The sequence below is a fragment of the Leopardus geoffroyi genome, chromosome X (assembly GCF_018350155.1).
Source record: "Leopardus geoffroyi isolate Oge1 chromosome X, O.geoffroyi_Oge1_pat1.0, whole genome shotgun sequence".
Lineage (NCBI taxonomy): Eukaryota > Metazoa > Chordata > Mammalia > Carnivora > Felidae > Leopardus > Leopardus geoffroyi.
The window spans coordinates 23,182,319-23,194,717 of NC_059343.1; the positions used below are offsets into that span (position 1 = coordinate 23,182,319).

A 12,399-nucleotide genomic window follows, 5' to 3' on the forward strand; every position below is an offset into this window, starting at 1 on the left:
TTATCAGCAAGGGCTGCCTGAATAGGAAGCTTTTGCTTTACCTGTTGTATCACCTTTCCTTTGTTAGTGTATTTAGAAAGTCATTATACTGTAAAAATTCCTGGAAGCCATGCATTTAAAGCCCTAGTCGTGACGAACCCAGGGTGCCTGCCCAAAAATGGCCACCTATATTTTACTGTAAATATACAGCCAGTTCAAACTGTTTCCTCTTTGCATAAGTAAGCCACTTAAAGGTCCTGTTAAAATTACTTCTAAAAATCTTAAAGATGGAATTAAACATTTTTTTTTTAATTTTTTTTTTTTTGTTTTTTTCAACGTTTATTTATTTTTGGGACAGAGAGAGACAGAGCATGAACGGGCGAGGGGCAGAGAGAGAGGGAGACACAGAATCGGAAACAGGCTCCAGGCTCTGAGCCATTAGCCCAGAGCCCGACGCGGGGCTCGAACTCACGGACCGCGAGATCGTGACCTGGCTGAAGTCGGACGCTTAACCGACTGCGCCACCCAGGCGCCCCGGAATTAAAAATTTTTGACACGCTATCTCCTCACATACGGTACCTAGAGAGACTGAACGTTTTGGTCTGTTTTCCACTCAGCGTGCAGACAGTAAGGCTTGCTCTTCTGTGTTTCGTTGCCCTCTTCAGTGTTCCCGTAATAGTAGGTTATGCCATTTGATGGGCAATTTGCCTTTGCACCACTTTGCCTGTCATGTTGTTTCCCTAACATTAAGTAGCTGAGACTAGAAAAGGGCTCATAGAGGTTATACAGCTCAATAGAATGTCTGTCCTTTTTTTTTTCCCCTTCTTTTTTTAACTTCTCATTACACTTATTTCCTCCTTCACCCTTCTTTACAAATTCACTGGAAACAGTACAGCAAGAAATGCAAATATTCGTTTTTTTCTCCTACAGTGTCCATTAAAAAAATTTTTTTTACAGCGTCCATTTATTAATGGCTGATTCAAACTAGGTGAAAAGGAGAGACTAATCAGAAAGAACATAGAAAAATTGTTCTTCTCGGTGTAGTTGTAAATAGCTGCTCTGTTAGGGAATTGGGGCCACTCCCACCAAAACAAAGAGTTAAGGATATTTTTTTTCAAAACAACACCCTGTGTATGTATGTAAATGTGTGGACTATGGATAACATTCCCCATGACAGTCGCCAGAAGGAAAACATGAGATACTTTTGGAACAAACTGCCTTTTTTGACATATACTCACAACATGAATAATCACATTACAACATTTAATTCAACCAGCATGGTTTGAGAGATGTAAAAATGCGGTTTTCTTGCTGTGTCAGGTCCTCAGCAAAGTGTGGTTATATCTCCTGAGGTCATGTCCACACTTGAGCAGACTCTACATCTGATAAAATGATTATTTCTTGCATCAGGAATACACTCTCTTTGTAGCTCCTATGCAACTCTTTCTTACCTCTGTATAAGATGTGTTTCCTATTGGCACAGTATGCATTTAAAATGGTCCCTTTTACTTTTGGAATTACAAGGTGACTTTTTCACTCCTCAATTTTACAGTTCAGCATGAATATCATCAAATGGTGCAAAACAACTACGGTGGTATTTTGAATATAAAATAAAAAAAATGTCTTATGGAAAACTATACATCACATCTACACAGACAGTCCACCTGGTTCAGTGACCCAATCTGAAATTAACTCTAAAATCTTTAAAACAGGAGAAACTATTTGACTTCAAGCCATTCCAGGAAAAATGGACCCAGTTAACTTGGTCCCCTAAAAATAAATCCTCTGAACTCTTTGCTACCACTTTTTACAAATTCTTGGTCCACCAAGAGGCAGACCTCTTTTTTGTACGTTAGCCTTTGCAAATTATACTTTAAAACTTAACTTGCTCTAAAGACTGACGCAACTTTATTAATACGTCAGGAAATACCTTCAAAAGTACCTTTCACCATCTGGCAATTGAAAGCATTCTGTTCGACACGCTACCAAGGTAACAGAGAATACCATTCTAGAATACTACTGGATTGATTTTTGGCCTCACTTATCTAAACAAACAAACAAAACTTAAATTAACAACTGCAGATTTTGAATCCAGCTTTCTTTTTTATTCATGAAAAATACACACTGCAAGTTACTTCCCTCCAAAAAAAAAAAAAAAGTTAAATTAACAACTGCAGATTTTGAATCCAGCTTTCTTTTTTATTCATGAAAAACACACACTGCAAGTTACTTCCCTCCAATTACCCAGAGGCTGATTTTGTGTTAAATCTTTGCAGAAATGTGAATAGCTTAATTTTTTTTTATTACAGTTGTCTTTGTTTCCCATATAAACCTAAGTTTTTACTTCAAAAAAGGCTACTGAGGCAAAGAAAACCAGAACCATTGAACAAGTCACATTAGAAGCTTTGCAACTGCAGTGTTAATAGTTGCTTTAAAAACATACCCCTGGAACAAAATTGCATTAATATTATATCATCAACCTATTTCCTCCCCCCACCAAAACAAGATTTTTCTTGCAAAGAAGTTATCATTCAGATTCTGGTTAGTTTATTATTATTATTATTATTTTAATTCTGTGAAGTTTGGTTTTCATAGAACTAAAACCTCCTAGATGATAACACTGAGCATCTTTCCTTCTGTGTATTTATTAACTTCAAATGAGAAAGCTTTTGGATTCAGATTTTTCACTAATTGATGTTCATAAAATTTTAGTAATGTAGAACTTAGTAAAGTAGAATTTAGTAATTTTAGTAAAGTAGAGTTTAGTAATGTTACAGGTTTTACGAGCTAAGATGTGGTTTCTTCTTGGGCGATGTTTCATCTCCTTCATCTTTTTCTTCATCATCTGGATCATTCTTTAAGCCAACCGTGCTGCTACTGCTCTGGCTACTCGTTTCATTAGCACCACCAGCAGAAGGGGATGAACTGATTTTGTAGTTCCCAGAAGATGTTCTTTTAGGAAGATCTACCTTGTCTTCATTTTCTTTTGGGTTTTTAGTCTCCATAAACTTATCATAAGGATCTGGATAATCATCTTCCAATGGTGGCATAACTGCTTCTTCTTCCTTTGAATCTTCTTTAATACACATTTTTTCCTTCTCCAAGACTCTGATTCCTCTGCAGAGTATTTGACTATACAGTATACAATGTAAATTCTTCCGAATTTGATTTTGTTGATCTTTTGCTTCGTCATATCTGATCTTCAATCCTTTGAATGTCTGAACATATTCGATCGATTCAAGTGTTTTATAAAACTTCTCAACTGTATGTATAACAAGAGATTTGATATTTTCCACTCTTATATATTCAAACAGCTCAATAACAGCTGAATTCAACATATTGTACCGAGTCCCGTTTTTCAGAAAAGCATTTACAACTGGCTCAAAAAGATTTCCCTCGATGATGTAACAATTATAAAGTTCATCTTTAAGGCCAATCATCCCTCTCATAAAGCGAAGAGCAGACAGGGTCAGGAAAGTGTGCTTTGAACTCATCAAGATCAAGACTCTTCTTAGCAAGTCATTGCTCAAAATATAGTTTTTTATGTAATATGTGTGATGTTGCACACAAAATGTGAGCAGCTCCAAAATTAAAGAAAGCAGCCCTGCTGTTTGATAATTATTGGGGCTGTTTTTGTCAGCTCCAACTACATTATCCCCTTCACATATATTTTCTGAAGTTATGGCAAAAAGTGGTGCTATGAAGTTCTGTATACAATGCTTGTAGAAGAAATATAGAAACTCACTTCTTTCGCATTTACTAGGTGTTGACAGCATATTTTCAGGATGGATTAGAGCACGAAGAAGTCCCATTAAATGAATAGCACCTCCCAGCTCAGGATCAGTGTCACAGATCATTTGCTCACTTATTAAGTTAATGAAAAGGTTACCATCTACATTCTGCTGGGCTTCTTCCATTATAAATTCTCGGATCATGGATGGACTACACTCTACTAGATAAGTAAGTATATCGGTAGCAGCTGATCGTACCTGCAAATCCTTCCTGCTCATCACGGTTTTCAAAACAGGAAGAATTCCCAAATGTGTCAATGTTTTGAAGAGGGCATCCTTGTTCGGAGGCTGTAATGTCTGTGAAAATTTACAGAATTCCTTGAAGAAAAATAGCAACTCGCGCTGTTTATCATCATCTATAGTCTCGTTCCTTAGCTGCACAAAAACTTCGGACAAAAAGTTGTCATCTTCGTGCAGCATGCGGACTATCTCGACTTTGTTGAGGAAAATAAAAGCTGTAAGAGTAGAAAGAAAATTCTCTTCAAATATGGATGGTATCGGCATAAGGATGTCGTGAATGTACTGTACCCTATAGGTCTGATGTATCTTTCGCGTAAGTTCACAGTCCGTTATTGGTACAACTTCCTTGAACTTCGCATGTTGAGTCAAGAATTCCCTATGCCTTTTCGGCTGAGCCATTGCAGGGTCATATTCGAGGCATCCCACCACATCCATGATACACTCATCAGAAAACATGATCTCAAACAGAGATGTCTTGTTAAGGAATAAGATGCCTTTAATAATTTCATACAAATGGTGTAAACCTTCAGTGTCCCCTTGGTCTTCACAAGTGTGGAACAGCTGCAGCAAATTTTTAATATAGTCCCCATTTTCTAAGATCAGAGCCAGTCTTTCCTTATGGATAGGTAAAGGTAAAGCGAGAATCGAGGTAACAACGTCATCAATATCTTCAAGTTTACCGAGTTCACAGCTAGGCAAGTCAAACACATCAGCATTTTCGAATATGTCATCAAACTGATCTGATTCATCTAAGAGGTCTTGTGTGATAAGGACAGATGGATCTTTACCTTGAACTCGGCAAATGTCTTCCCAGATCTTCTGACAACCTTCGGCATCCTGGAAACTTAAAGCCATACCGTGGCCCTCCGCTTCTGACCAAACAATCAGCGTTTCCTGTTGCCTCTGGTATGGCGTATTTGAATTGATCTTCGACTCCAGGATTAGCGCCTCACTGGAATCCGACTGAACTAGCAGACACACGCTCTGGAGGTGCTCCACGTAAGCCGAAGAGATGCGCCCGGTACCTAGGTCATCCCACTGTTGATCTCGGTTCAGGTTGTAGAGTTTCACGCAACACTTGTCCGCCATGGCGCTTTCTGCCATCTTCTCGGCAGCGGTGGCATCCGCGTGTGAGGTGGCTGGCTCGCGCCTGCCCAGAATCAACGGCTATTGCCGTCGTTGGGGCAGCGACGACGGTAGCCGAGGCGGCCGGTTAGGAAAATCACAGTAGAAGATGGCGGAGAAATAGCGGTCGCGAAGCTGGCAGTTACGGAGGTCTGTAGTGTTCGGAGTCCTGCCTCCTCTTGCTTTCATCTTATGTTCGCCTTTCTCCGTTTTGTTCTTGCATATTTCTTCTTAATGTGGGTTTAAATCGTGAGTCTGCTCACGGTCGTCTAGGAAAGCCTCAATTATGACAGGATTCTTACGATTCTCCCAGGATTCTACCCCAAAGGAACGTTCTGTACGTGTCAAGGCAGTTGCCCCCAATACTATGTAGAGGCTTAGTGATTAGAGCAAAGCACTGTTCTAGCATAAAAGCTTTCGTCCCTCAGAAACATTTTCACTTATCAGGTGTGCGGGGATTTAGGACTTGAGACAAAAGAAAGTTAATCGCTTATGTCCTGACCAGTTCAACACCTGACATCCGTGTTGAGGCTCCCGCCCCACCCCCGACCCCCGACCCCAGAACAGAAGCGGGAGCCAAGTGAAGTGTACGCTATTAACAATAATCAGAGATCTGTAGGTGCGTCTTCTCCATAAGGCTTGGCCTATGTATCTGTCATTCACTTACCCCCCCCCCCCCCCCCCGCCGCCATTGGGGGAGGATCTTGTTCCCAGATGGAGTTGGTTCGCAACTTTTACTCTGTTCAGTTCGGCCTAAAGCGCCGCCGTCTTTGGCGCAATGGGAAAAACTTTTTCCAATCTATAACCCCACTCCCCGTTCTTAGACGAATGGGCCAGAGGGAAACTGGGTTGAAATTAGCTAAGAGTGAGTAATGACCATCACAGGTCAATTGTTTCAGTTCTTTTCTTGATCATTACAGTGATAAGAACCACAACTATGTAATATTACTTGAGAGCTTATTGTTATTACCAAGAAAGGTAATAACATAATTGATCAAATATAGCACTTTAGTACTTATTATGTTCAAGACACTGTGACAAGAACTTTTATATCTTTTTGTACTTAATTTTCATAATCACCTAGTGATATAGGAGTCTTAAGGGTCCTTCTAAGATCAGGGAGAAAACTTAGAGAAGTTAAATAAATCGCCAAAGGTCACACTCCTAATAAGTTGAGAAACTCTGATTTGAATACATGTCTTTCTGATTCCAAAATTGGTTTTCTCAGCCATTGAACTATGCTAGCCCCTTCTTTTCTTGGCCTTCATTACATTTTATTTCACATTCCTTCCATCTATATAATTTGTAATCAACATAAAATTATCGAGACGATGAAAGTCACGCACTTCCTTCTTTAGATCCACATCTGTGTATAGCCAACCAAAAAATAGAAGCTTGTATATGGGAACTTTGTTAAATATAATTTTAATGGTAACCAAGTTGATTTTTGATGTAGCAGCAACTTCTGCAGTTTTCTTTAATTTTTTTTTTTCCGAACATTAACCCTGTTATTGCAAGGGAAAAACGGAATTGGGCCATATCAAGCACATTTGGATTTGATGAGTACTGTTTGTAACGGTCACTTCATTTTACATGGCATTGGAAATGTGTGACAGTTCTTAAGTGGAGCACAGAAAAAAAACGCTTTCACATACCTCTCTTGCAGTGTCGCCTCTAGGAGATTATAGTACAGCATTATTCCCTGGGACAGGACAACCAGAACACTTGGAAAATTGAATTGAAATGACAATCATTTCATGAGAAAATTCAAATCAATGCCAGCCAGGATACTGCTAGGTTTAGAAACCTTTACAAATCATTAATAATACTTAAACATAAGAATTAATAAGTGCCTAATACAAACACTGATATATGTACTCACTAGTTTAAAATTCCTGTCTGATTTCAACGAGAGAATATGCAAATCGTAATAACAATCATGACATGCATGCTAATGGTCCAATTTTTTTTCTCTGCCATGGTTATATTAAAGTTTCTATCGGAATCAATTATAATACTGTCAGTTGTCTGAATATGCCCTCAGGTTTCATTCTCTGAGAGGCATTCTGCGCAAACCTATGCGTTCTCACAATTTTATCACAGGGAGTTTCCCTTAGGCCAATTAAAGCCCCTTTATCTTAATTAGGTTAACGAGAATCTCTTTACAGTTTAAAAGAGCCTCAAGTCCAAATTTCTTACTGCTATTTCTGCACTAGATTCTTTCAGTTCCTGTCTTATTTGGTTTGGGAAGTAGAACAAAGCCCTTTTTTTTTGCTCCAGTAGTTCTAGCTACCTAAGATTATCATTATTTTGTTGTTTTACAGAGAGGACGGTGATATGCATAAACAAATGCCATATTCTAAGAGCTGCATAAGTCTCTTTTATAGGCATTATTTATATTTTATTTAACCCTCAGACAGTAGTAGCCTGAGGAAGATATTACTACCATATTACAGAGGAAAAACACTTGAAACTCCAAAGCTGAATCATACATCTGGTTCAGACTCTGCTGTAAGTGATATTGCTGGGATTTGAAAGTAGGCCTGTATCCTTCCAACCCTCCACTTTACCAGTCCCAAAATGCACAGCGTTCTCTTAGGCTATGCATAAATTGTTATAGCAGGTATTTGTAATAATTGTGATTTTTTTTATCCCAACTATCACTGCTATTTGATTTTTCTCTGTTTTATTTTGTGAAGGAAAATCATTGAAGCCAGTTCAAACTTAAAATAGATTTAGGGGCGCCCGTGTGGCTCAGTCAGTTAAGTGTCCAACTTCGGCTCAGGTCATAATTTTGTGGTCCATGAGTTCGAGCCCCGTGTTGGGCTCTGTGCTGAAAGCTCAGAGCCTGGAGCCTGCTTCAGATTCTGTGTCTCCCCCTCTCTCTGCCCGTCCCCTGCTCGCTCTCTCTCTCTCTCTCTCTCAAAAATAAATAAACATTAAAAATTTTTTAAAAATAGGTAGATTTAATGTTAAGACTCTGGATCCCTCTTCTGTTTCGGATGCCTGTCTCTCTCATATTCCTCCCCGTGACCTGAAGGTAGTAAGAAGTAGTTCTTGATGACTCTGCCCTGAAAATAGTTTTAGATAGGGATCTTGTAATTCATCCATATTTTATGAGTACTAAGAGCTTAAATTTTATATTTCTCCTAGTTATTTTAGAAAATGATAAAGGAATGAGTCTACATTTCTGAATTTTAGGATAGGCCACATGTATATATGTAGAACATTTAGATATCTAAATATTCTATCTATAAGAAGAGAGAACATTTCACCGTGAGAAGAGCAAGGTGATTTTTAATTTTATGAAATAGCATTAAAATAGAATTTTTCAAATGTATCTGCTTTAAAATTTTCAACTTCAAAACCGTTAGTGAAAAAAAAAAAAAAAAACACATGCATGTTCTCTACAAGTTCCCCAGGTAACTTATTCACTGGCATGTTGCCTTTTTTTGGCTACTATCATCTCTGATTTGGAAATCTGTAATAGTCTCCCCTGGATTCTGCCTTTTCTTCCAATTACTAGATTCTCAACACAGTAGCTGGAGAAGACTCATTTAAAACATACTGTATTCCCCTCCTCCTCTCCTGAAAATCAATGTGTTTCTGCCTTACTTAGAATAAAAGCCAAAGTTCTAACTATGGTTTATGAGTCCTGGCCCCCTTGACCTATCTGAGCTCTTCCCTTAATAGTTAGTCTCTGTCTCCCTTAGTTTGGCCCAGCCACAGTAGCCATCTTGCTCTGTCAGAAGCACACCATGCACACTCCTGCCACAGGGCCTTTGCACCTGTCCTTTCTTCTACTTGGAACACTGGTTCTCAATATCTACAGGCTCACACCCTCACTTCATTAAACAATTTACTCAAATGCCCCTTTCTTCCAGTGAGACCTTCCCTAAGCACCTTTTTAAAATTGCAGAGACCCTCTACCCTAACCCATCCATCTGTTTACTTTGATATATCTTTTCTCCATATCACTTAGCATCATCTGAATATTTTGTACTTTATTTATTCCATTTTCTGCAACCAGACTGTCAGCTGTTTGAGAGCTATGATTTATCCGGTCTTTTTTCTCACTGCTGTGTGCCTGGTGTGCTACTATATCAGCCATAGGGCGTGATATAGTAGTTTCTCAACAATTATTTATTGAATAAATACATAAATGAATACATATTATTTCTAGGATGATTTCCAATAATCCATTTATTTAATCTTCACAAAGTTATGAGTTATGTTTAGGCCCCAGTCCATACATGGGGGATAAAACAATGAATTTGAAATTTATTTCTAGGTCTTTTATGGAATAAATAGTTTTAACCGGAGATATTTCTAGTTTATGGGTTACATCTGGCATTTTCCCTGCTGCCCCAGTCCCACTCTTCTGGATAGTTTTCTTCTCATTGATGGTGACCAAGGAAGCACTAGTCTCCTGTTTTAGACTTTTAATTGCACGAAAAACTAGTTTCTTGAATAAGCTGGATGTTGGCTTCCGTGTTGTGTCAAATGTTCCTTCCCCAACCCTGTGCTGAGTCACGGCTTTTCCATCAACTCTCAGGTATTGAAAGAACCTTAATTTTCTAATATTAAAATTTCCACTGCATTTTAAGTTTCTTTTTGATTCATATCTTGTCTAAAACAAGTCCATGGCCAAGCCTAGAGTCAAGAGATCAGGACGTATGCCCCCCTAAGCGGGGGTGGGGGGGGGATCATAGCAAAATTACATGGCAAAGGGAGTGGCTGGAAGGAAGGATGCAGCACCGGGGACATTGATGCAGTCTTCCACAAGCTTGAACAAAACAGCTATAACTCAGAACTTGAATGGGCAAGGAGGGTTATATGGTCACCCTGTATAAAGAATGTTAGGATGTGTGGATATTTAAAACCTTTTATTCTCAGCTGCAGACATCATCCTGTAATGTGTGCATGGCAGCAGTACCAGCAGTTATCTTCCCAGTGCTCAAAGGTAAGAACCATTTTAAGTATTTTTTGGATCCACAGGCAGTTTCTATTAGCACTAGCACATTTTCCACTGAGTGCTTGGCTTGCTTGGAAGCTTCAAATCTTTTGCTCATACCACATGTAATTAAAGGAGGAAGAAAGTGTTGGTCACTGGTGGGAGTGGGGGGAGCAAATGTTGTTCTCTTGACCTCGTGAACATTTTAGACTTTCAGTGCTGTGTTCTCCTCTTTTTCTTCCGTTCCAATAGTTCTTCTAGACTCTGAGGTTTGTTTTAAATTGAATAATGCGCAGATACCCTCCTCTTTATCCTGATAGATCATATTATTTCCAGTTCCTACCTAGATCTCCACAAATAACACTAGCTGACTTCTTATCAATCACCCTACAACCATGTTATCTAATAGCAATGAGCATAATGTGAAGTTAAAAACCGCTCAGTTTTTGCTTACAGATAGAAATCATCTTCATTTCTTCAGTATAGCACTAGATCTATTTATATCATAAAATATAAATTTTCATTTTTTTAGGCAGCAATTGATTTCAGCTTAACATTTTTGCTTTAATTCCATTAACAGTTAAAGGAGTGCCTTGAATGCATTTGATTTTTTGTTGAGATAACTAGATTGAGTTAGAAAAAAAATAGTGTTTTCATGATAAGGGAAAATCATAAACACCTTGGGTATTGGTTTTGGATATGTTTCTACTTGAAGTGTGAAGATCTGGTTCACTCCTCCTGAAAAATAACCTTCTGTGTTTTGTTACCGCTAGGGGACCTTCTGCCACCTTCTCAGGCTGGAGTGCTGCCACGGAGTGCAGGAATGTCTTTTTGAATCACATGCTGTCATCATTTAGAAAAAGGTAAAACTTTTGTTTACAGTTACTTAAAAGAATAATTTTAAAAACCTCTTAAGTTAGCAAATTTCTTTATCAGATATGTAAGTGATATATGCAGCATCATGTAAGACAAACATAGAAAGGTTTTTGTAATCAACATGTGTTGCGTAACTTCTTATGTACAGTGACTGCATCGTTCTCCTGTGTCTCAGATGGCTCTTAGTTGTTATATTTCCCATGAAACTTGATCTTATAGAGTGAACTTTGGTAAAGGTCCCTTGCCTTACGAACTCCTACGTTTGTGTTGGTTTGTTTGTACGATCGGTTTGTTGATTACTACGAGTACGGTAGTTGTTGTCTACCCACTAGATGCCACTGGCATCTCTCCCCAAGTTGTGACAATTGTCTCAAGTTGTTTCAGATGTCTCAAATGTCCCCAGACAGTGCCAGCTGTCCCCCCGGGGGCAAAATCATTCTCAGTTGAGATCAGCTACTAGTAAGTATTTTCCGTTCTTATCATTTGCTAAGTGTTTAAAAATGCACAAAGTAGTTCAAAGAGGACACATTTTGTGGCCCCCTCTTTTCCTGTATGATATAGTAAAACCAGCTTATTTGAACTTTCCCCACCCAAGATTTCTATTAACCAGAATTTCTGCACATTTATAGTGAAACAATAAGTGACGTTTATTATCAGACCTCTCTCCAAGATAATAATTATGTGACTGCATCATTTTAGCAACCGCCTTCCTTGTCTCTCTCAGGTCCCTCCCTGCAGCACCCAGTGTTTTCACATTCCCTTCTGCAAGTTCAGGCCCTTTAGCATCACACAGGGCCTCACCTCTTCACACTCATTTTGAGTACATCTCCCCCACCTTGCACCAACTCACTGGCCTTCTTGAATATTTCTGGCCCATGTAAAGCCTCTGTTCTTGCTATTTCCACTGATTAAAACCCCATGCCACTGTATTTCCATGTCCCCCTCATCGTCATTCACATTGCATCTCAAAAGACATTCCCTCTGAAAGTACTTCTTTGCCCACACAATCTAAGACAACACCCTCCTTTCCTCTCATTCTAACATCACCCTATTTTTGCTTCTCAGTAGAACTTTCACAATCTAGAACTGCCGCATTATTTGTTTACTTTTATTGTCTTATTCTACTCCCACCCCACCAAAGGCAAAGATGAATCCAGGCTAGTCTTATTCTCCCCTAGAAGACAATATGCATTCAGCAAATATTTGGTGAAGGAGCTCTTGAAAGAATGCGTAAAATCGCTTTTTCTACATTCCAGAGACACGGCTACCATTTGTAAGAAGTCATCTCATTAAACGGATCTTCACTGAGATATCATCACCTGTCACGGGGTCTGTATTTTAGCCCTCCTTGAAGTTCATAGTCAACTCTCCTTCTTATCTACATTTGCTAGTCTAACTCTCAACATTTTCTCCTCAACATTAACATTACACTCC

At 38.9% G+C, this 12,399-nt stretch overlaps 1 protein-coding gene across 1 annotated transcript; it reads right to left on the reverse strand.

Annotated features, from left to right (window-relative positions):
* Positions 1-2,088: 2,088 nt before the first annotated feature.
* Positions 2,089-5,376, reverse strand: PPP4R3C (protein phosphatase 4 regulatory subunit 3C). The gene has a single exon (XM_045470804.1). The coding sequence runs from the start codon at positions 5,112-5,114 to the stop codon at positions 2,760-2,762; it is 2,355 nt and encodes a 784-aa protein (XP_045326760.1). The 5' UTR covers positions 5,115-5,376; the 3' UTR covers positions 2,089-2,759.
* Between the last annotated feature and the right edge of the window lie 7,023 nt (positions 5,377-12,399).

Bases quoted from the DNA above. Each gene is read 5' to 3' on its own strand.
- PPP4R3C (XM_045470804.1), bottom strand. From the start codon at position 5,114: ATGGCAGAAAGCGCCATGGCGGACAAGTGTTGCGTGAAACTCTACAAC.